The sequence below is a fragment of the Telopea speciosissima genome, chromosome 1 (genome assembly GCF_018873765.1).
Source record: "Telopea speciosissima isolate NSW1024214 ecotype Mountain lineage chromosome 1, Tspe_v1, whole genome shotgun sequence".
Lineage (NCBI taxonomy): Eukaryota > Viridiplantae > Streptophyta > Magnoliopsida > Proteales > Proteaceae > Telopea > Telopea speciosissima.
This window is the reverse complement of record NC_057916.1, coordinates 26,056,496-26,082,231: the sequence shown is the minus strand read 5'-3', so window position 1 is coordinate 26,082,231 and position 25,736 is coordinate 26,056,496. Positions and strand designations below refer to the sequence as shown.

Genomic DNA, 25,736 nt, shown 5'->3' with positions numbered 1-25,736 from the left:
CGGATGACGCCGTGATTGAACAACTGCCACGTGGCCAGCACTGAATTTGTTTTTCATTCACACCGAAGCGGGACCCTCACATTCCCAGTCGCGGACGCAATCGATTTTCTTGGGTGGGTCCACATCACGACGACGCCATATACTGTTTACGTCAGAGTCCACAACCACCACCGATTCTGCCAAATCGAAATCACTGATCCACGATTCTGATCTCCGACCGGAAGTGAACCGCTTCATCCCATCCAACCCCGTCGGCTCGCCCAGTGGCAAACTCGCCGGAATCTTACGCTCCCTTTCTGTGAAACTCCTACGAGGCACCGATGCCAGCTTGGGCGACTCATTTGGTGGCCCCTCAATAGCAACGCTTGAACCGTCCCGGCAACTGGGCGGCAGAACTCCCATGAGGTTCGCCCAAAACCCGGTTTTCTTTCCCGGTTTGGACTTGGAGGCCTTGGCTGTCGTCCCTTCCGTCGGTTGTCGGCCACTTGCACACCGGCGGTTTTTGTCCTTTTTGGACTTCACTCTCCCAATACAAGAAACTTTTGGCGATGAAGGTTCTGTAACCGTGAGAGACTTTCCGCTGCGTGATGGTTTCTTGGGGAAGAACGGCGCTCGCGGCGGTGGACCTGTCCGCCGGGACTTGCTGATAAGGAAACAGGATTTCTGTGGCTTGGGAAGACCGATGATGGACTTGTTGGATGTTAAATTCAAAGAGAACCGCTGAGACGATTGGTTGGAGATAGAGATGGGGTTGGGGTTGGGGTTGGGGTTAGAGTTCCCCTTTTGAGACTCCTTACGCTCGTAAAGGGCGTTCCGATTGAACCATTCGAGTTCTTCTTCTTTGAGTATCTGAAAAGATTCCGCCGGAAAGTCAGGTGGAGCCTCCTCCTCTGGAGAATCTGGTTTATCCGGCTGAGAATGATGATCACCGACTAAGCTTTCGCATGTGATTTTCCGGTCACCGCCGCAAACAAACGTTTCGAGATCAACCTGCGGCATCTGACTGACATACACAGAAAAAAGAGAGATGGGGGTATAAGGGTATTGAGAGAATTGAGATTCAGAGAGGAAGAGAAGCAGATATTTAAAAGGACATAGAAGGAAAAAAAAACCAATGGAGAAAGCAATAAAATTATGAGAGAAACGGAGGGAGTTTTCAACTTCACTGGTGGTGATGGTTCTTCATGTCGGTGTGTTAAGATGGTATTCATGTGATTCGGTAGAACAGTATATACTTCAACGGTTCCACAAGTCGTGTGCTTTACCGTTAGATTAGAATTATTTTTCACAATAATTTTTTTAGACTAACCTTCTTATAAAATTCTGAGTTTGAAACAAATTCACAAAGTCAGAGTTGATAGCAAAAGGCAGATAGACAAAGAGAAAGAGACCGGAGAGTAGGTTGCCGTAGATGTAAAACTACTAAATTGTCAAAAAGAGAAGGATTAATTAATGGCCTTGATTGTCGTCGTAGCCCGGGTGAGGAGGTTTAAGGATACATACAAACTTATGAGGGACCCTTGAGAATGACTTAATCAGACTCGGCTCGGCACAAGAGGACTCTATTTTGACTTCTACAATTGATAAATTACCAGATTTACCTACTGCCACTTAGATTGATACCTTTCTCTACCTTTCTACCTTTCGACCTTTCGGGGGTATTTCTGAAATTAAAAAATAAAAGATGTATTTAGTTATAGAGTTCATCTAGAAGTGGACTCTACTGTGCAATAGTGGATTCAAAGTTGGGGATTATTCAATAAACGTGATAAGGAAGTAAATCGAGAATTTTGAGGCCTTTCCAATTTCACAGTATAATATAGGAAAGTTATCTTCTCCAGTTTCTTGCTCGGCCCAGTTTCTTAGTGCCTCTAATAAGGGATTAGATCCCATCCGTACATCTATTTAGAGGATATTTTACACTTATAATAATATTGGGAATGTGCCTAAGTGCAATGGTTAATTTTTTTTTTATTGTCACCAAGTGGTCTTTGGTTCGAGTCTTGAAACACCCTCTTTACCAAAAATTTCACTTTTTTATAGCTTGGGCTGTGATTGGGCTTTGTTAATACCATAACTCAATGGGTCAAGATATTCAGGATCAGTCAGGACCGGGCCAGGCTTGGGAAAACCCTGCCAGGGTCGGGTTGGGCTTGGGTTTAGGTTAAGGCTCCTAGGGTTGCATTAGGGTTTAGGGCAAGCCCAACCTGGCCCGGCCCATTGACACCCCTATAAGGGACATTTTTAGTGAAAGGAGAATTTACATCGATGTCCTTTTTTAGGGACTCGGCTCAGGTTCAGGTACGAAAATGTTCAATTAGTCAGGCTTAGTCCAACCAAGGCCAAATTTGGTATAATTACAAATTGAAATTGTTTTGGTTGGATCAATCTGAAATATTTCAAGAATAAGAAATCTATTTAGTAGTTCAATTTTCAAGTATAGACTTTCTATATTTCTTTGGAAGAAGGTGTTGGTGGCGAGGGTCGGGTGGGGAAGGGAGTGGTGATGGTGGTACTTGTGGCGACGATCGTGTGGGGGGGGGGCATGGAGGTGATGCGAGGGTTACAACAAGGTTAGGTTGGGCCGAGCTTTTTAAACCCTAGCCCAATCTTAAGTCCCCTTAACTGGTCCCAGGCTTGGCTTGATCCTGACTCAGGGCCTGAAAAACCCGACCCTGGCCTTGAGTCAAGGTCGGGTCAAGCTGACCTTGATTGGCCTTGGTTATGAGAATGGGGAAAGAGAGATGCATGGCTGGGCTGGGTCAAGGAGAATTTTTATCACCTGCGGTTTCCCTGCTCAGTACGGTTCCCTAGTGGCTCTAATAAAAGGGGAGTGGACCCCACCCCGGTAGTGTGTTCGGTCAAGGGTGGAATGGTCATTGCAGCCCCCCCATGAGAGGAACCGCACAATCGTACCGATCAGCGAACCTCAGGGGATAAAGGTTCGATCAAGAATTGTATAATAAAAAATATACACAGTATTTTCATATTTTATAACAAATTATTCGTTACATTTAAAATTTATAATATACCCATTTTACTCATTGAAGAGTAAAATGAAATCAATTTAAACTTCAAAAGAAACACTTCTTCAACTTGAAATTATCTCCTGACATTGAAATAACAACATACTAAATGAGGCCTTAAATACAATGGCGGCAATTCGCAGTTATAAATCAAGAACCCCTAACCCTCCAAGTTCAAAAACAGAATGGATTACAACAGAACAGGGTACTTCGAGCTTATAAATCAAGATTGAGGAGTGTACTCCATACCATTCCTCGCTCCTCGTCCTAGCTCTGCCCTAGTCCTCGTTCATCTAGCTCCATACTCACCATCCCCCCTAATTCTTAGGACTTTCTCTCGTGCTGTTTTTTCATTTTCTCTTGTTCTTTTCTTTGTGAAACTATATCATTTACCTTCATATTCATTTTGATATCTGTTTCTGTTGTATAAATATGGAGGAACTGTATAGTGATTTACCTTCAAGAACCCAGTTCTATAGGTTTTTTTTCTTCTGGCTCGTTAATTCAAGCCATAATTATCGAAAATGAAGCTGCAGTGGCTAAGTGGATCAAATTGATCTGCAGTCTTTATGGTAGAAATGGAGGGCTTCATGTTGGATTTGATTTGCACTGGAGCACAAACCAATCAGTGAGCGTTGTTTATTGGGGGTGTAATGTACCCAAAATGTCCTACCCAGATCCCGACTCGGGCGGAGCGATGCGCACCGACTGGTATGCAATAAGGAATTAAAGTTGCACATTCCCTCACAAGGCGTCTTTTGAGGGATTGGCAAGCGCTTGGTCCTACAATTGATATCAGAGTAGGTGGCCGCGAGTTTGAGTCTCCTCGGTGCTATGGGTGCTCTGTTACTGGACATGCATTTGGGGGGATTGTTGGAAGTGTAATGTACCCAAAATGCTCTGCTTAGATCCCGGCTCGGACTGAGTGATGCGCGCTGGCTGGTGTGCAATAAGGAATTAAAGTTACACATTCCCTCACAAGGTTTTTTTTGGGGGATTGGCAAACGTTTGGTCCTACATTGTTGTGCTTTGTGTTTTCTCCCATTGTCTGATTTATCGATATTCTGCACCGGTACGTGCAAAAAATGTAACAAACGCAAATGGTTCTTGCGGGGTCGAGGTTCAAGATTTGTCTCTGAAGCTTACCGAGCAGACAATGAAGGGTTATCATTCGCGTTATTCCGATTTTGCTTATTTTCTTGCCAATCCTGATATTGTCTGTGTAAGATTTGGGGTGGACGATGATGCTTCAAAGCTATTTAACGACGATGGATTCAAGATATCTAATACCATGGATATTCGCACAATTGCTCCAATTAAAAAGTCTAATCGAGGGTATCCAATGTAAGATATTTTTTCTAATATCTCATTGGCTAGCCCAATTGACCAAGTATCCCAAACGTTCATGTTAGTTACACTTTGGATGCTAAGTTCCCTATTAATTAAGGAATTTCTATTTGTTAGGGATTAACACATTATAAGATAAGATACTTTCCTATTATCTGTTAATATCTAGCAGTAATGGGAGGCTAGATATTAACTATTTAATAGAGAGACTTAGGTCCCCTCTCTACCTCTACACACATTCATTCTCATTGACGAGTGAGCATACGACTAAGGCAAAGAAGAGAAACCTAGCTCTATTAAAATCTTAAGAAAAGGAACTCAAGAAATGGCATCAATGGCTTCATCTAACTTTGATGGACCGTTGGTGAACGGTACTTATCTCTTACCCTTTATTTTTATGATTCATGAATGTATAATGGCATGATCCTGTCTACAGATGTATATAGAAGGGATTTAATTCCTACACTTGGTATCAGAGCCAGTTTGTGCATTTTACATTCTTGAATCGCTGTTTAGTTGAATGGTATATTTTTTTGTTGATCTTCCTATTTCGGTTGGACTTTAGAACATCCATATGATCCTTTATGCTTGGATTTATGAAGTTCATGTCATGCTGCCATTACCATGAAGTGTTAAACTTTAAAAAAAAAAAAAAAAAAAATTTCGGGCAGCCAAGGCTGCCATAATTGTGTTAAAAAAAAAAAAATTAGATTCAACTAATAAGTTCTCTGTATTGGAAGAACGACATTTGTGTCGGATTGGATGTTTATTTGAGCTCGATTGGCACTTTGAGCGTAATGGTACTTTGTGTGAATTCTCATTGTCTGATATATAGATTTTCTCCAGTAATACAACAACTAGATTTGGCTGAGGAGAAAGAAACATGCTTAGGAGGTAAAACAGATTCAGAATCATGCGTGGAAAACAAAGACTCAAAGGAATTAATTGGGCCTCTCCAAGTTGATGTAAAAGATTACGCCAAGATGACGAAGAATCAACAATCTCCTACAAGAAAAGTTGTAAATGAGGAGAAGATTTTTGGTGGGAACAAAGAACCAGACTTGAGCGGTAAAACAGATTCAGAATCACGCGTGGAAGACAAAGGCTCTGAGGAATTAATTGATTCTCTCCAAGTTGAAGAGGAAGGCCCTCAGGACCCAATTAGCCCTCAGTATTTTTCCATTCGTATACTCGCAGAATTTTTTGAGAACCCCAACGTACTATTCGTTGGTGTTGGACTACAAAATGTTACTACCAAGCTTCATGTTGATTTGGGATACAATGTATCCAGGACTATGGATATTCTTTTATTTATTGATCTCAACTATTCTCTGAAAAATTTGGCCCAGAAGTTCTTGGTTATCGAAGCGGAAGACAAATCGAACTGGAGGATAACGAACTGGGAAGCTGATGAGCTAACTGAGGAGCAAATATGATTTTTCGCTTTGGATGGCTTTCTGATGGCCGCTCTTGGAAGAAAGCTGGTGGGGTAACTGGTTGTAGTGTCAATCGATTGGGCCCAGTCAATTTTGCTTTTGTCTATTCAATCCTTAGTAAATTAACATCCCATATGATTGTATTATTTTCGTCCATTTAAGTAATTGGGCCTTGTAGGTCAAGCATGAACACGTCTCTATTCGATTAATTACTTACCGGTCCATAATTAGATTCAAGGTAATCAAGTTAATTAGGATATAATTGGCCTTTAAATGGTATAATTGACTAAACAGATTATAACTGGTCCTCGTTCATCTAGCTCCATACTCACCATCCCCACTAATTCTTAGGACCTTCTCAGGTACTGTTTCTCCATTTTCTTTAGTTCTTTTTTTTTTCTGAAAGTATATCATTTACCTTCATATTCATTTTGATCTCTGCTTCTGTTGCATAAATATGGAGGAACTGTATAGTGATTTACCTCCAAGAATCCAGTTGTTATACCCGCACCCCAGGAGTATAATTAATTATTAATTCTTCCCCGTGACGTGTAGTTATCACTGCCACGTATGCCGGTGAGTTGTTCTCACTGGTGGTCAAACCCAGCCATATTGACCATAGTACGAGGTTGCCTGTGGAAACTAGTCGGGACCATGGAGGTTGCCCCTTGACGTGTCAGGGGTAAGTAGTTGACCAAATTTTATTGTGTGCTTACTGCCCTCTCAAAGCCCTCGAAGTGTGGTCCAAAGGCCCTGACCTCTTATGGTGGGAACCACCTTCCTACTCGCATCGGAGGTAAGGTTATTGGCTGCCTCCGACCCTGCATCCAATGCTGCTAATAAGGACCCTTGTGGGTGAGACCCTGTGGCTAAGGTACTATTGGCGCCCTGCCATGTTTGACCCTACCCAAATAGACCCTAGGGTACACTATGAGGCTTTATCCAAACAGGCCATTAATAGTGGTTTTCTATAAGAGAGAGATGGGTAGGACTATTCATTAGTCTTGGCTCATTTCTACCTAACCTAACCTAACCGTGCTTGAGAAGGGAGTTATGAAGAGAGGAGGCGGCAAGGAGGAGATTGAGGAGAAGGAAGGGAAGAAGAAGAAGGAAACGACTGCTGGGTTTGGAGTTTTAAAGAGGGCACATCTTGTGTATCTCAGACCAGGTAAGCCAAGTGCCCCTTTCCCCCCCTTTTTCTCTCTTTCCCCCTTGCTCGTTTGAGCTTGGGTGGTTCTTTGGTAGCAGCCCCAAGATGGGGTTTTTCTTTTTGAAACCCAAGGGGTTAGCTCGAGTCATGTGTAGTTTCCCCTTGTAGGATGCTTTCCTATTTTCATTACAATCCTATAAAGACCTCTATTTTGACCTCTTGCTGAATCTATTTGATTCTAAAGCTTCAACCACCAAAGAAAACCCCAAATCTGGATTTTTGAGCTTTTGATCCTTTAAACCCCCTTAAATCTTTGAATGTTGGGTGTTTCTAAGACCCAAATAGACTCCAAGACACCCCTCCCTTGTCCCTTGAGGCTTAGAGAACCAAATGGGACAACCCTGGGCGTTTAAAGACCTTGAAATCACATTTGGGTTGCATCGGAGGCAAGACTGCGTGAGTCCGATGTTTGCCTCCGATGTGTCCTGAGCCTGCAGGGAAGGTCGGAGGCAAGGTCGGAGGCAAGCCTGCTGAGTCCGACGTTGCCTCCGATGCAGTTTTTAAGGCTTATAACTTATGTAAACTATGGGGTTTCTCTATGAGGCCTCCCCTACACTCTCTCACACTCTTATTCACTTCCATAGGCGCCAACATATGTGCAATGGAGTGATTTTGAGCAGGAATCGTTGCGCTTATACAAATTCCATTTGAAGTAATTGTGAGTGGGTTTGGGTGACTGTTTGAGCTTGTTTACTATTGCTTATTCATGCATTTATGAATTATATTGTGACCTTATCATTAAAGCATGATTGCATATTTGCATTTATTCTTATTCGATGATGATGATTTGGATGATATGGATTGTGTTGGGTTACGGTCTTGCGGAAGTACGGCACCGAACCCCGTATACGTGGAATTGTATATTGCATCTCATTCTTGCTCGTATGCGCCGTGTTGTCTTGGTACCGGGTGTTAGATGGAATGGGACGTTGACACACCCGGATGTACCTCTCAACACGATAGGATTCATGTAGTATATCTGTGGTTAGGCTCGGTTCCTATGCTACGACCCTTACCAACAGGGGGTTTAGGTGTTGGGTAGCGAGCACTGCTGCTGTGGAGAGTTAGAGAGGCCAGGCCAGGGGTAGTAATGGTTATCGGGTCCCTCCGGGTGGTGATGACTACGACCGGCGCGGGCTCCATAGTAATACTTGAGGTTGCATTGTGGTGAGAATGGAAGGATCCACAATGTCTTCCCGAGTTATTGCAGTAGCATATACCCATTGACTTAGCATTGTGTGTTAGGTGGTAAATGAATTAATAATAGCATGCACCATGGACTATTTGTGATTGTGTGATTGTGCATCCCCTTTTCTCTCTCACTAGCTCGGTGGAGCTAACCCCCGTGTACACATTCTTTTTAGATTTGGATGCAGATGATTACTGTGGAGCTAGAGACAGTGACTAAGGATCATGGCGATGGTTGCCCATGATGATTGTGCCTACGGGCTATACTGTTTCTTGGGATCGTTCCCGTTTTATTATTTTTGAGCATTGTGTTTTGTACAAACTTTTATGTTTTACCTTTTTGGTAGCTACTTGATGGTCATAGGAATTTTGTAACTATGTTACTTATTATCATTAGCCAATGAACATCTTATAGTTATTTCTTTTACGCTTCCGCAAACTCTGACCTATCTCGGAATGTAATATTCCTTTGTCTTTCGCACTCTAATATTATTGTATTGTAATATTGGTTTATGACTCGTGAGTTGGCCATCGCATCGAGATCCTGGCGGTGAGGTGGGATGACGCGTGTCACCCCAATCATACCCTCGATATTGTATTCTATCCCTTGTCGGGATAGGGGTGTGACAACATGGTATCAGAGCAATGATGCTCTACACCGACCACAGTCTTGCGGACTTTTGATTTACTCTCTACAATTAGGTTCTAAACTAAAAATCTTCAAGAACATAAATGATTGTGTGCAGACATAGGAGAAGACTGATTGTGGTGAAACAAGGACTTAGAAGATAATAGGTAACATGGAACTTAGGACTTGAACCATAGGCTGTTAAGCTACAACAATGTAATTGCTTGGTTGAGTCTTAAGTAGGTCATAGATGGGAAATTATATGCTATAATTCATAAACACTAATGAATCAATCATAACTAAGCACAATTATCAGCAGTGATTTAAACAAGAGAGAATTAAGCAAATACATCGAGATACATATAAGATTAATTACAAATATCTAATTGTTCCAAATCTTCTTGGGAGGCAATCATATCCTTCCCATTTCAACATTCATGATTTCATCCATTCCAACAAAAACATATGACTCCATCCTGCTCAATCAAAATATACCAATCTAAACACTATAATTGTTTCAGATTCTCTGTTTGGGCATAACTGTGCCTTTCCCAACTCAGAATGCAAGACCCCATTTGTTCCAATTCGAAACTTTTGATTCTGGTTATCTCAGATTAAATATACAAGTCTACCATTTCTAAAAGTTCCCAGTTGTTCATCCTAAGACAAGAACTAGAAGAACTGATCCGGGATAACTTCAATTTGTTGAGAAAAAGCTGGGCTAGTCATTTGCACCACCGCCACCACCGCGACCAAGAAAGGTGTTGATGTCATCTACCCCTCTCGCGATACCCTCTAGGCGCCGAGTCTGGTCGAAGAGTTGCTTCATGACCTCATCGAAGCCATCCACCACTCGTAGGTTTAGCTGCCTGATGGCCGACAGAATGTCACTACCTCTCGCCTGATGAAGGAGTAGGGATTCCTTCCAGGTGAATAGTAGGTCTTCTTTTCCCCAATGGAGACATTGATAATGCCGGCCAACTATGCTACAGTGAAGGCTATAGGAACCCCCCTTACATATGAAACAACCCGATAGTTTTGTGTGCCCGGGTTCCCGGTGTTCAGATTTGCATAGAAATATCCGATGAGTTTTGGGTAATATGGTTCAGGGAGGTTGAGAATGTCGGTCCACCCCAATGCCTCGAATCTCTATTCCATCTTGTATGCTTTGAGATCATCCAACACTACATTCCACCCCTTCCACTAGATTTTTGAAGCGGAAGTAGTCTTGGTAAAGCTCTTGGTCCTCCATCTTTTGAAACCATAGTGGATCTAGGACAGTTGGTGCAACTTGTTCCACGTATGCACGCCGTGTTCTTGGAGCCATTGATTGTTTTAACCTGCAGCCAAAAGCCAAGTAGATAGCAAAGTAATACCTTGAATGTTAAGGCCTAAGTAGATGATCAATGTAAGGTTGTGAAGTTCAAAACCTAGCCCTTGATTTTCCTTTCAAAGCAAATTGAATTACAGCAGGATTCTTAGGCTAGAAAATTCTGATTTTATCCAATTGTGATCTAAGAAGTTGGGAAAAAGGGAAGGCATGGCCATTATGTGAATGACATGATAAATAATGAAGATTCATGGTCATATTATGCCTAGGACATGATATTTTATACAAAGTAGTAAGTTCAAACAAGAAGTAGACTTGTTCGATCATGGAGCATGCCTTGAACTTTAAAGAAATTTTTTCAGATTTTGTGGTTGGAAGTTTGAATCTTGGAAAACAAGTAAATATGATTTGTGACAACTCAGAGAATGTAAGCTAAGCCCTATCTAGTAAGACCGAATCAAATATGGCAAAAGATAAAATGAAATATTCTAAGGATTTTATCAACAATCATGTATACAAGAAAATATGTTTGAAGATAAGACAATATGATAATTTTCTATGAGATTTTATGGCATGTAAAAAAAAAAAAAAATTAGATTTGAACTTGGAGAGTTTTCCCAAAATATTGTGAATTGAGGACTTTACCACAACCAAAACCTGAACATAATCCTAGTAAAATTCAACTAGACATGACAAACATAGCAACAATCTCTAAAATGTTTGCAAAGACTTGAAAATTTATAAAAGATGCAATAATCAAACAAGGATCCAATAACTTAGTGTCATCGATCAAATAGGGCTTGATTTACACCTAAAAACCCTAGTTCCGGCCAATCGATTTTGGCATGGACTTGGTGTACATGGCTATGGGATTACAAGCAAAATCAAGACATGATCACAACTTGAGATGATTCATCCCAAATCCATGAAAAGAGGAAGTAGAAATGGGAAGAAAGCCATATCTTGAACAACTGAGAGTTGAACCTTGAGGCTTAGGATTACAAGAAAACCACCTAAGGGGGAGCTTGAACGGAAGTCCCTGTAGAGATTTTTCTCCCTGCGGTTATGTCCTTTTCTTTGGAGCCAAAAATGAGTTTTAAAACTCGTGGCTCTGTTTTGTTAAAATTCTACGAACAAACGAACGAACGGATCCACTTGTCGTGAATCTGCTCCGCACAAAACTTGAAATTATCATTTTAAAACTGTGCGGATCAACGAACGGATCCACACTCATGCGTCCATCCGTAGATCCGTTTGACTTCAACTCTCTCGGCCTTTGAGACTTCCGAGATCGGACGAACGAACGGATTTGCATTCCACATCCGCCCGTTAATCCGCTCTACCTATTTTCACGGAGGAGTCACGAACGCACCCGGAATGCTGACGTCGCTTGTGAGTCCACCCGATTTCTTTTAAGATTTTGAGCCTATTTTGGAGACCTTTTGACCACACCTATATGTGATGATCTTGTGCCTATACCCTAGATCTGACACCCCTGTTGTGTGACCCATTTATGGGGACCACATGAGTCTAGTTAATACCTAAAAAATTGAAATGACTTGTACCCGACTGGGCCCGCTAATAAGAACTAGCAGGCATTGGTAATCGCTGTGACTCCTCTCTTACATGAAAGGAGAAAAGTTACCTTTGAGGATGAAGACCTTAGACCCTGTGAATTTAAGGACCCAAACCTTATGGGTAGGTACTAAGAAAGGAAAGTAATAGGCTGGTTTGGGCTGGTCTATGTGATTGAGCCATGAAGGTCACGTATATTTGGAAGTCATTCATAACACCTCAAGCTAGTGACGACTCTATTTGAACTTTACTTGGTCCATCCAAACCTTGTTTAGACTCATAGAGAAAGTCCTACACCGTGATTTGATTTTCTAAAAAAAAGGGACTTAGCGAACCGTACCTGAGAACTTCTTGTTCTGATGGATTGACCTAGATGACAGATATGTCCATAGGAATTTGAATGTAATTATTGAATCTATGCCTACATATTGGTGTGATATATATATATAGTTATCCCTTAGAACCTTGGACTTGTGTGACTAGAGTGATTCTCTGGTACTATAAGTATGACTTACCTCGACCTTGCTGTGAAACTAGTTGGAGCCCTGACCTTGGTTGACCAAACCTTAGGGTAATGAATAATGAATTTAATGACCGAGTAGGTTAATTTATTGAGACCTGCTTGAAGAGTTGACTTGGACCAAAACTATTAAACGGTTATTGGTTCTCGAAAGAGGACTGATGTGGACTCTTCCTTGTGGGATAACTGTGTAGTAGGTTTAAAGGTTGTGAAAGTTGAAACTGAAGGATGTAACAAGACCTTCTCCAACGACAGATATGAATGGGGTAATGGATCACCAAATGCGTTCCCTCCGTACTGGGAGTGAACAATAGGAGATTCCATCAATATTCTAAATCATTCTAAAGTTGGGTTAGGTAATGAGACAACCAGATGTGAAAGCCTTCAGAATGTAAACCCTATGTTGGGTCATGGACAGGTTAAATCCTGTAACCCAAGAATGACCAGAGTACAGAAGGCTAGAGTGGTATCACCCGATCTGGAAGATCTAGGGAACCTTTGTTCCTTGAGACTTAACTTAGTAGTTGGAACCCTGTTTTCCTAGGGTTATTGTGAACCACACCCCGGTGGTAATGTGACCCTGTAAGGAAAAGAGAATTGTGGAACCTGACTTGCTGTGACATGTAGGCACTGCCTCATCTTGACCCGACCTTTGACTTAGTTTAAGATGTGGGTGACTTGGGATGTTGTTATCCAACAACCCTTATCACTTGAGACGCTAGCTGCCTCAAATTTCGGGGACGAAATTTCTTGTAAGGTGGGGAGAATGTTATACCCGCACCCCAGGAGTATAATTAATTATTAATTCTTCCCCGTGACGTGTAGTTATCACTGCCACGTATGCCGGTGAGTTGTTCTCACTGGTGGTCAAACCCAGCCATATTGACCATAGTACGAGGTTGCCTGTGGAAACTAGTCGGGACCATGGAGGTTGCCCCTTGACGTGTCAGGGGTAAGTAGTTGACCAAATTTTATTGTGTGCTTACTGCCCTCTCAAAGCCCTCGAAGTGTGGTCCAAAGGCCCTGACCTCTTATGGTGGGAACCACCTTCCTACTCGCATCGGAGGCAAGGTTATTGGCTGCCTCCGACCCTGCATCCAATGCTGCTAATAAGGACCCTTGTGGGTGAGACCCTGTGGCTAAGGTACTATTGGCGCCCTGCCATGTTTGACCCTACCCAAATAGACCCTAGGGTACACTATGAGGCTTTATCCAAACAGGCCATTAATAGTGGTTTTCTATAAGAGAGAGATGGGTAGGACTATTCATTAGTCTTGGCTCATTTCTACCTAACCTAACCTAACCGTGCTTGAGAAGGGAGTTATGAAGAGAGGAGGCGGCAAGGAGGAGATTGAGGAGAAGGAAGGGAAGAAGAAGAAGGAAACGACTGCTGGGTTTGGAGTTTTAAAGAGGGCACATCTTGTGTATCTCAGACCAGGTAAGCCAAGTGCCCCTTTCCCCCCCTTTTTCTCTCTTTCCCCCTTGCTCGTTTGAGCTTGGGTGGTTCTTTGGTAGCAGCCCCAAGATGGGGTTTTTCTTTTTGAAACCCAAGGGGTTAGCTCGAGTCATGTGTAGTTTCCCCTTGTAGGATGCTTTCCTATTTTCATTACAATCCTATAAAGACCTCTATTTTGACCTCTTGCTGAATCTATTTGATTCTAAAGCTTCAACCACCAAAGAAAACCCCAAATCTGGATTTTTGAGCTTTTGATCCTTTAAACCCCCTTAAATCTTTGAATGTTGGGTGTTTCTAAGACCCAAATAGACTCCAAGACACCCCTCCCTTGTCCCTTGAGGCTTAGAGAACCAAATGGGACAACCCTGGGCGTTTAAAGACCTTGAAATCACATTTGGGTTGCATCGGAGGCAAGACCGCGTGAGTCCGATGTTTGCCTCCGATGTGTCCCGAGCTCGCAGGAAGGTCGGAGGCAAGGTCGGAGGCAAGCCTGAGTCCGACGTTGCCTCCGATGCAGTTTTTAAGGCTTATAACTTATGTAAACTATGGGGTTTCTCTATGAGGCCTCCCCTACACTCTCTCACACTCTTATTCACTTCCATAGGCGCCAACATATGTGCAATGGAGTGATTTTGAGCGAGAATCGTTGCGCTTATACAAATTCCATTTGAAGTAATTGTGAGTGGGTTTGGGTGACTGTTTGAGCTTGTTTACTATTGCTTATTCATGCATTTATGAATTATATTGTGACCTTATCATTAAAGCATGATTGCATATTTGCATTTATTCTTATTCGATGATGATGATTTGGATGATATGGATTGTGTTGGGTTACGGTGCCGGGAAGTACTGGCACCGGAACCCCCGTATTACGTGGAATTGTATATTGCATCTCATTCTTGCCTGTATGCGCCGTGTTGTGCTGGTACCCGGGTGTTAGATGGAATGGGACGTTGACACACCCGGATGTACCTCTCAACACGATAGGATTCATGTAGTATATCTGTGGTTAGGCTCAGTTCCCTATGCTACGACCCTTACCAACAGGGGTTTAGGTGTTGGGTAGCCAGAGCACCTGCTGCCTGTGGAGAGTTAGAGAGGCCAGGCCAGGGGTAGTAATGGTTATCGGGGTCTGCCTCTGGGTGGTGATGACTACGACCGGCGCGGGCTCCATAGTAATACTTGAGGTTGCATTGTGGTGAGAATGGAAGGATCCACAATGTCTTCCCGAGTTATTGCAGTAGCATATACCCATTGACTTAGCATTGTGTGTTAGGTGGTAAATGAATTAATAATAGCATGCACCATGGACTATTTGTGATTGTGTGATTGTGCATCCCCTTTTCTCTCTCACTAGCTCGGTGGAGCTAACCCCCGTGTACACATTCTTTTTAGATTTGGATGCAGATGATTACTGTGGAGCTAGAGACAGTGACTAAGGATCATGGCGATGGTTGCCCATGATGATTGTGCCTACGGGCTATACTGTTACTTGGGATCGTTCCCGTTTTATTATTTTTGAGCATTGTGTTTTGTACAAACTTTTATGTTTTACCTTTTTGGTAGCTACTTGATGGTCATAGGAATTTTGTAACTATGTTACTTATTATCATTAGCCAATGAACATCTTATAGTTATTTCTTTTACGCTTCCGCAAACTCTGACCTATCTCGGAATGTAATATTCCTTTGTCTTTCGCACTCTAATATTATTGTATTGTAATATTGGTTTATGACTGTGAGTTGGCCACTGCATCGAGATCCTGGCGGTGAGGTGGGATGACGCGTGTCACCCCAATCATACCCTGATATTGTATTCTATCCCTTGTCGGGATAGGGGTGTGACACCAGTTCTATAGGTTTTTTTCCTTTGGTTCGTCGATTCAATCCGTAATTACCGAGAATGAAGCTGCAGTGGCTAAGTGGATCAAATTGATCTGTAATCTTTATGGTAGAAATGGAGGGTTTTATGTTGGATTTGATTTGCACTGGAGCACAGACCAATCAGTGAGCGTTGTTTGTTGGGGGTGTAATGTACCCAAAATGCCCTGCCCAGATCTTGGCTCGGGCAGAGCGATGCGCGCTGGCTGGTGTGCAATAAGAAATTAAAGTTGCATCTTTCTTCACAAGGCATTTTTTTTGGGATTGACAAGCACTTGGTCCTACAATTGGTATCAGAGTAGGTGGTCGCGAGTTTGAGTCTCCCCGGTGCTATGGGTGCTCTGTTACTGGGCGTGTATTTTGGGGGGATTGCTGGGGGTCTAATGTACCCAAAATGCCCTGCCCAAATCCTGGCTCGGGCGGAGTGATGCGCACTAGCTGGTGAGCAATAAGGAATTAAAGTTGCACCTTCCCTCACAAGGCTTCTTTTGGGGGATTGACAAATGCTTGGTCCTACATTGTTGTACTCTGTGGTTTCTCCCATTGTCTAATTTATCGACATTCTGCACCGGTACGTGCAAAAAATATAACAAACGTAAATGGTTCTTTTGGGGTCGAGGTTCAAGATTTGTCTCTGAAGCTTACCGAGCAAACGATGAAGGGTTATCATTTGCATTATTCCGATCTTGCTTATTTTCTTGTCAATCCTGATATTGTCTTTGTAAGATTTGGGGTGGACGATGATGCTTCAAAGCTATTTAACAACGATGGATTCAGGATATCTAATACCATGGATATTCGCACAATTGCTCCAATCAAAAAGTCTGATCGAGGGTATCCAATGTAAGATATTTTTTTAAATATCTCATTGGCTGACCCAATTGACCAAGTATCCCAAACGTTCATGCTAGTTGCACTTTAGATGCTAAGTTCTCTATTAATTAGGGGATTCCTATTTGTTAGGGATTAACACATTATAAGATAAGGCACTCTCCTACTATCCATTAATATCTAGCAATAATAGGAGGCTAGATATTAACTATTTAATAGGGAGACTTAGGTCATTCTCTACCTCAACGCACACTCATTCCCATTAACGAGTGAGCATACGACTAAGGCAAAGGAGAGAAACCTAGTTCTATTAAAGTCTTAAGAAAAGGAACTCAAGAAATGGCAACAATGGCTTCATCCAACTCTGCTGGACCGTTGGTGAACGGTACTTATCTCTTATCCTTTATTTTTATGATTCATGAATGCATAATGGCATGATTTTGTTTACAGATGTGTATAGAAGGGATTTAATCCTACAGTTAGTATCAGAGCCAGTTTCTGCATTTTACATTCTTCAATCGCTGTTTAGTTGAATGGTATATTTTTTTGGCTGATCTTCCTGTTTCGGTTGGGCTTTAGAACATCCATATGATCCTTTATGCTTGGATTTATGAAGTTCATGTCATACTGTCATTACTCTAAAGTGTTAAACTTTAACGAAAAAAAAAAAAAAAATTCCCGAGCAACCAAGGCTGCCATAACCGTGTTTTTTAAATAAAAAAATAGATTTTGTGTATTGTTTTAAAAAAAAAAAAAACTGGATTCAACTAGTAAGTTCTCTGTATTGAAAGAGCGACATTTGTGTCGGATTGGATGTTCATTTGAGCTCGATTGGCACTGTGAGCGTAATGGTACTTTGTGTGAATTCTCATTGTCTGATATATATAGATTTTCTCCGGTAATACAACAACTAAATTTGGTTGAGGAGAAAGAAACAGGCATGGAAAGTAAAACAGATTCAGAATCATGCGTGAAAAACAAAGACTCGGAGGAATTAATTGGTTCTCTCCAAGTTGATGTAAAAGATTACGCCAAGATGACGAGAAATCAACAATCTCCTGCAAGAAAAGCTGTAAATGAGGAGAAAATTTTCGATGGGAACAAAGAAACAGACTCGAGCGGTAAAACAGATTCAGAATCACGCGTAGAAGACAAAGGCTCTAAGGAATTAATTGATTCTCTCCAAGTTGAAGACGAAGGCCCTCAGCACCCAATTGGCCCTCAGCATTTTTCCATTTGTACACTCGCAGAATTTCTTGAGAACCCCAATGTACTATTCGTTGGTGTTGGACTACAAAATATTACTATCAGGCTTCGTGTTGATCTGGGATACAGTGTATCCAGGACTATGGATATTCCTTTATTTGTTGATCTCAACTATTTTCTGCAGAATTTAGCCCAGAAGTTCTTGGCTATCGAAGCGGAAGACAAACAGAACTGGAAGATAACGAACTGAGAAGCTGATGAGCTAATTGAGGTACAAATATGATTTTTCGCTTTGGATGGCTTTCTGATGGTCTCTCTTGGAAGGAAGCTGATGAGGTAACTGGTTGTGGTGTCAATCGGTTGGGCTCAGTCAATTTTGCTTTTGTCTATTCAATCCTTAAGAAATTAACATCCCGTATGATTGTATTATTTTCGCCCATTTAAGTAATCAGGCCTTGTAGGCCAAGCATGAACACGTCTCTATTCGATTGATTACTTACCGGTCCATAATTAGATTCAAGGTAATCAGGTTAATTAGGCTATAATTGGCCTTTAAATAGTATAATTGACTAAACATATTATAACTGGTCCTCGTTCATCTAGCTCCATACTCACCATCACCCTTAATGCTTAGGACCTTCTTAGGTGTTGTTTCTCCATTTTCTCTTGTTCTTTTCTTTCTGAAACTATATCATTTACCTTCATATTCATTTTGATCTCTGCTTCTGTTGTATAAATATGGAGGAACTGTATAGTGATTTACCTCCAAGAACCCAGTTCTATAGGTTTTTTTTCTCTGGCTCGTTGATTCAAGCCGTAATTACCTAGAATGAAGCTGCAGTGGCTAAGTGGATCAAATTGATCTGTAATCTTTATGGTAGAAATGGAGGGCTTTATGTTGGATTTGATTTGCACTGGAGCACAGACTAATCAGTGAGCGTTGTTTGTTGGGGGTGTAATGTATCCAAAATGCCTTGCCCAGATTTTGGCTCAGGCGGAGCGATGCGCGCTGACTAGTATGCAATAAGGAATTAAAGTTGCACCTTCCCTCACAAGGTGTCTTTTGGGGGATTGGCAAGCGTTTGGTCCTACAATTGATATCAGAGCAGGTGATCGCGAGTTTGAGTCTCCCCGGTGCTATGGGTGCTCTGTTACTGGGCGTGCATTTGGGGAATTGTTGGGGGTGTAATGTACCCAAAATGCCCTGCCCAGATCCAAGCTTGAAAGGAGTGATGCGCGCTGCCTGGTGTGTAATAAAGAATTAAAGTTGTACCTTCTCTCACAAGGCTTCTTTTGGGGGATTGGCAAGTGCTTGGTCCTACATTGTTGTGCTCTGTGTTTTCTTCCATTGTCTGATTTATCGATATTCTGCACCGGTACGTGCAAAAAATATAATAAACGCAAATGATTCTTGTGGGGTCGAGGTTTAAGATTTGCCTCTGAAGCTTACCGAGCAGACGATGAAGGGTCATCATTCGCGTTATTCTGATCTTGCTTATTTTCTTGCCAACATTGTCTTTGTAGGATTTGGGGTGGACAATGATGCCTCAAAGCTATTTGACGACGATGGATTTAGAGTATCTAATACCATGGATATTCGCACAATTGCTCCAATCAAAAAGTTTGATCGAGGGTATCCAATGTAAGATATTTTTTCTAATATTTCATTGGCTGGCCCTATTGACCAAGTATCCCAAACGTTCATGTTTGTTGCACTTTGGATGCTAAATTCCCTATTAATTAGGGAATTCCTATTTGTTAGGGATTAACACATTATAGGATAAGACACTCTCCTACTATCCGTTAATATCTAACCGTAATAGGAGCCTAGATATTAACTATTTAATAGGGAGACTTAGATATCTTTGGCCACGGAGTTTTACAATTTAAAAAAATTATTCAACATGTTACTTATTATGCTATTGGTAATTTCTCTTCTTTATATACCTAGAGGATATGCATTTGGTACTGAAATTTTGATAGATGATCAATTCAACAATATCCTTTTCTATCCAACAATTAGGATTGTCACGCCACATTTGTATGTGTATAAAGACTCTAAGAGAGGATCATACAACAAAGTCATTCGCTTTCTATAATCACAATGGTGTATTAAATATAAAGAATCACCTTATTTTTATTTTGTGAAAAATATTGCCACATCCTCAGTGTACAAATTCCTTCGCATATTGGCAACATGAGGAACCTTCTCCTTTTTATTTTTCTTTTAAATGGATGCAAGTTTCACTATATGCCACTAGTGAAATCCTTTCCAGATCCTTTTATCCTTCACCCACCCACCCACCCCCCACAAAGAAAAAAAAATTTACTTTACTGAATGGTCAGATTGTCAAAGAATTTATCTCCTCCACTCCTCAAAATCCTCATTTCATATGGCCAAGAAACAAGGAAATCATGCATGAAAAGGCTTTTGGTTGATGGCTTTATTATTATTATTTTTTTTTTGGGTTTCCAATCATTTCACTTTAGATTATATTGAGATGCACTTTACAGAGATTAGAATCAAGAATTAAGAATATGGAACAAAATACGTACCTACCGGACAAAGTATACACCTACCCAACTGTTTAAATTTATTTGGAGGGTGAGGGTTTCCCTGTTGAGACATGTTTTCCATATTAATGAAATTAAATTGAGTGGTATCCAAGTGGTGGTTAGTAAAATTTTGTATTATGTGTTCCTTGTCAATAGAAATAATTATAAGATATTCCAAATTTAAAATTGAATTCTGTTTTCTTGTCGATATCTGTATCACAAGAATAAAGTTGTTCAAGTAGAGAACTAGAGATAGATCTATCACACACACACACAAAAAAAAAAAAAACTAGAGAAAGATTTGATTATAAGATGTTAATAGTATCATTAATTACGGGTTGGTTACTTAATTAGGTGGGATGGGGCTATGGGACGTTGGGTTCCTCTGTAGTGCGACAGAGAGTGTAGTGCACATCCAACGGTCCACAGTGCTTGGACACGTAATCCAACACCCCGCTTGTATATTGGGTCATGTGCCCGAACACTGCAGACGTCGGATGATGCACTACAAACCCTGTCGCGCTACAGCTTATAAGTCGTGTAATCTAGATTCTTCATCAGTTGTATAAAGGCATATATATAAAGGTTAAGATTGAATCAAACAATATACGAAGAAGGTGGAGAAACAATTGCTTTGCAGCCATTAATTACATTTTTTTTTTAAATTTTAAGATGAAAATGTGATTAATGGAAGCAAAGTAATTGTTTCGCAAGTCAAAGCCATTGAAACTCAATCAGTTTTAAAATATTTTAAAGAAAGAGAGAAAAATAGTCGAAGGAGCAACGAAATTCCAATACGGAATTGGATACGAAATCAGTCATTAGTGATTTCGATCCCAATCAGATCGGAATTGGTGTTCAAGAACCCTAGATTTCGTCCTCAGACAGTGAATTTCTAGGGTTTTTTGGGTGTGAATTGGCCATTTTGGATTGGTAAAAATCGGAATCAATCACGTCCAATTTCGATTCAAATCAACTAATTCACCGATCCAATTCTCGATTCCTGATTCTTAAAACCATGCCTGGGTTTGAAATAGTATGGATTCAAATCCTCTCCAATGGCTGGACTGACTGGACGTTTTCAACTTGACTGGCCGGTGTTCTTTCTTCATATCAGTGTGAAGATGGTATATATTCATGTGATACGGTAAATTAGTATATACTTCAACGGTTCCACAGATCGTGTGCTTCACCGTTAGATTAGAATTGTTTTCACAATAATTTTAGACTAATCTTCATATAAAATTCTCAGTTTGAAACAAATTCACAAAGTCAGAAAGAGAAAGAGACCGGAGAGTAAAACCAACTGAATAGTCAAAAAAGAGAAGGATATTAGGTGGTTATAGAATTAATCTAGAAGTGGACTCTATTGTTCAATTCTAGATTCAACGTTGGGAATTGTTCAATCACCGTGATAAGTAAGTCAGTCTCGCAAGAAAGAAATGATCTTTTGTTTTTTGTTAAAAGGTGGACTTTGATGGAAATTTTTGAGGTAGTTCCGTGGGCATATATGTAATTTCCGTAGGTTCAGATTCCCCACACATTGTCGAGCATGATTGAAAATCCATTGAGACCTACACAGATCCGGATCGTCTACTGCACGCTGCCCCAACTGTGCGGTGTTTTGCAGACACAGAGCCGCATGTAATGGCCCCCGTACTCCCACCCGGGCAAGGCGTTCGGGCAGGGGTAAGGCGGTTATTGCGCGTGGCCCTGTGTCTACGCAGTAGGGCAGTTGGGCAGCCCGTGCAGTAGAGGGATCCGATCTGACCTACACAAAGGTATCAATCATGGTACCTCCTCCTCGCACTTTCTGTAAACTAAACATAGACGCGTCATGTGTTCGTGATTAGGAGAAAGGTGGTCTAGTTGTGGTGATTCGTTACCATACAAGAAAATCATGCTTGACGAAATCGGAGCCTACTTCTTTAACAACATCCTTTTAGGGGGAGGCGATGGCAATCAAAAGCAGCCTTCTGAAGGTTCTATCGGATTGTGTGGAATGTCTGTTGGTGGAGAGAGATTGTTAAGAGCTATGGATGTTCGTAACCTGTAGATCTACTAACATTCTTATTCTAATGCAACCTATTGTAGAGGATATTCTACACTTGGCAACTTTTTTTAGTGAGTGTAGGTTTGAGAGAATTAATTGGGAGATTAACACAATAGCTGACTCTCTAATTAGGAAAATTTTATCGATGATGTGTACGACAGTTTGATCAAATTCCATTCCATCGTTATTAAATGCTTGTAACTCTAACGCTATGTGTCCATGAATAAGATTTTTTTTTTTAATGTATGAATTGCCACAAATATCACAAATATCGATACGGATCAGACCATATTGGAAGCAAATTCCACTGTGCTACAATTGAAATCCTTTCCACCACCTTGAAAGACGGCCAGAAAATTGAGAGAATTTTGTCCAAAAAAAAAGCCATGAAACCATGAAAATCTAAGAAAAATAGAAAAAATGAAGTAGAATCATTAAAACTCAAAGGGAGAAAGTTCCATAAAAAGTGGGTAAGTGATTGAAATGACCACAAAAATTAGTAAGTTGAATATGGCCAGATTGTTAAATAATTGATCACCCCACTACTCAGAATTGCCAAATCATCATTAAAATAAGGAATCATGATTGGAAGGCTTTTGGTTTCCAATCATTCCCCTTTAGATTATATATTGAGATGCACTCCACAGTTTGGAATCAAGAACCGTCAAGAATATGGAACAAAATATGTACCTACCGGACAAAATATATATATACTTACCCTAGCTATTTAAATTTCTTTGGAGGGTTAAGGTTTCCCTGATGAGATATATGTTTTCCATATTAATGGAATTAAATTGAGTGTTATTCAAGTAGTTGTTCCAAATTTAAAATTAAATTATGTTTTCCTTGTCAATATCTGTATCACAAGAATATATAAGTTGTTCAAGTAGAGAAATAGAGATAGGTTTGATTATAAGATGCATGTTAATAGTATCATTAATTAGGTTGGTTGCTTAATTAGGTGGGATGGGACTATGAGGTCTTTCTTGGCCATAGTCTTATGATGCCCTCTACTAATTCTCTTTTTCAATTCTCTCGGCCTATTGTGATTTTGATTGGGCCAACTGTCACATCACATACCCGCTTCATGACTCGTTACATTACATTTCTTGGCTCCAATCCTTTTTCTTGGTGGACCAGAAAGCAAACCACGATCTTCTGCTGAGGTCAAATATCATGATATAGCTACGGCCTTTTGCGATGTTACTTGGCTGAAGATTTTGCTTTCTATTGTGATAATTAGGCTGTCTTGCATATTGTTGTCTTCTATGAATGTAACAAACACATCAAAATAGATTACCACCTCATCCGAGAGAAGATTCAACTGGTTCATTTACACCAGCAATATCAGCGGTCACCTTCAACACGCAGAATATTTTTTTTGGGGGTGGGGGGGGGGGGAGGGGAAAGGGGATACACCCAAAAACATGGGGGTATGGTCATTTCATAGGGGGCCTACTTGGGTCCCACCTGTGAAATGACTAAAACTAACCTTGTTTTTGGGTGTTTTTGCTGGGTTGGGCCCTCCAGCTCCCACCACTGCTGGAGGAGAGTCAAATTGGAATCAGGATCGTCTTCAGGGAGCCCAGCGCTCAGGACGTACCCAGGGGGCATCCAATGGTTGAGCTATGTTGCACACATCTCGATGTACACCTAGGGATGTGTGCGGCACAGTCCAACGGCTGGATGCACCCTGGGCATGCTAGGCTCCCTAGAGACGAGCTAAATTCGCCAAATTGGTGTAAAGGTGCAGATATTTTTATTAAGACATTGGGCCATGGTCAGTTTCATTTTCTGCTTGGTAAGCTGGGTCTTAGTTCCCTCATCCTCCACATCAGCATTTTTGTTATTTAAATTAAACATCCTCTAGTTAATTTGCTATTTCTTGTTATTTCTATGGGAAAAAGTTCTGTCCGGGAGTGTGGCCTACACCAGCACTCCCATGAGTCTATATCTCTCCTCTCTATGTGAAAAGATACCTCTGCCCCCTTATTTTAAGGAGGAGAGAGATAGACACATAGGAGTATTGGCGTAAGCCACACTCCCCTACAGAAAACTCCTTCCCTATTTCTATTTAACAACTTATGGTTACTTGACTTGTTAATTGGCTGGAGATTGCACGTCAAATCTCAAAAGTCACGATCAGTGTCAATTCATGGAAGACTATTGGAGATGGATGAATTAATAAGGGTGTCAAACGGCCGGTTCGTTATTTTTGGTTTGATGTAGAAATAACTGAATCCGAAATCCCGCCTGTAAGTGTTTTTTTCCCCAGTTCGGATTCGTTTATATGTTAACGGGTTCGAAATGGTTTGAATCGATTTTAAACCGGTTCAAACCATTTCGAACCCAATTTTAGACCAAAACTGTTTGCCTTATGGACTTTGGAAATATAAAGAGTATTGGTCAATCAGTTTACAACTAATTAGGAGAAATTTGTGGAGAAGAATAAGAGTGAATCGATGGCAGTAGCTGGCATGAATTCTGATGTAAAAATTTATAAACTGCCTAGTGCCTTATATATATAAAGATTAAGATTGAATTACTCAATATACGAAGAAGGTGGAGAAACAATTGCTTTGCAGCCATTAATTACATTTTTTTTTTTTTTTTTTTTTAATTTTAAGATGAAAATGTGATTAATGGCTGCAAAGTAATTGTTTCGCATGTCAAAGCCACTGAGACTCAAATCTGTTTTAGAATATTTTAAAGAAAAATAGTCGAAGGAGCAACGAATTCAACCGATCGATCAGATTGACACGGTAACCTTTCATCATCTAAAGAGAATTAATATGTGGATTAACCCACACCTTGGGTGGGATTGCAGTTTTGGATCGGAAGAAGTGCAAGACTCTGATTCTATCGATGCTCGGCGAAAGATAACTTCATATTATGTCTACAGTGGGTTTTAGGGTTTGGTTGCGGTTGGTATCGGTGGCCCCAATCCCGAGTTTTGGCTGATCTTGAATCGGAAGATTGGATAAATCTATCCGATCTATATTAATATGAGACGATCCAAATCAGTATTGGATCGCTACCAGCCGAGATCAACCCCATAACCGATTCCTAATACCCTGCTAGCAACTAATGTTTGGATTTTTTTTTTTTGGGAAAAAACTGAAGTCTGGATTTCAGGTTGGTCAAAGAATACTGGTTATAATAAAAGAAAATTACTTGATTTTATTATACTGCAATATGTCCCCTTTTAACTGTAAATTAGCATTTCTTAAACTTTTTAGCAAATTTTTTTTTTTTGGTAACTTTCTAGCAATTATGATGCATTTTCTACCTTTTATGATGTTATAGATATAAAATTTGTGATCTTAAAAGTGGTCCACACTACCACAAAAGATTAATGACCTTAAAATTTTTCCTTTTTTCAGATCCTACCGCAGGCCCATAGGGCCACTAGAGTGGAGCGAACAGGTCGCGGGTCACATCGCGCGTGCCAACCAATGAGAGTACACACGGTAACACAAAAAAGGGCACACGGT

At 40.8% G+C, this 25,736-nt stretch overlaps 1 protein-coding gene across 1 annotated transcript; it reads right to left on the bottom strand.

Annotated features, from left to right (window-relative positions):
• LOC122656552 lies at nt 1-20,483 on the bottom strand. The gene is made up of 3 exons (XM_043851129.1): nt 20,480-20,483; nt 10,470-10,479; nt 1-999 (listed from the first exon to the last, which is right to left on the bottom strand). Exon 3 carries the CDS (start codon nt 997-999, stop codon nt 58-60), a length of 942 nt encoding a protein of 313 aa, XP_043707064.1. The 5' UTR covers nt 10,470-10,479; nt 20,480-20,483; the 3' UTR covers nt 1-57.
• Nucleotides 20,484-25,736: the final 5,253 nt, after the last annotated feature.

Excerpts from the sequence above, each read along its gene's own strand:
- LOC122656552 (XM_043851129.1), bottom strand. The coding sequence starts at position 999 with ATGCCGCAGGTTGATCTCGAAACGTTTGTTTGCGGCGGTGACCGGAAA.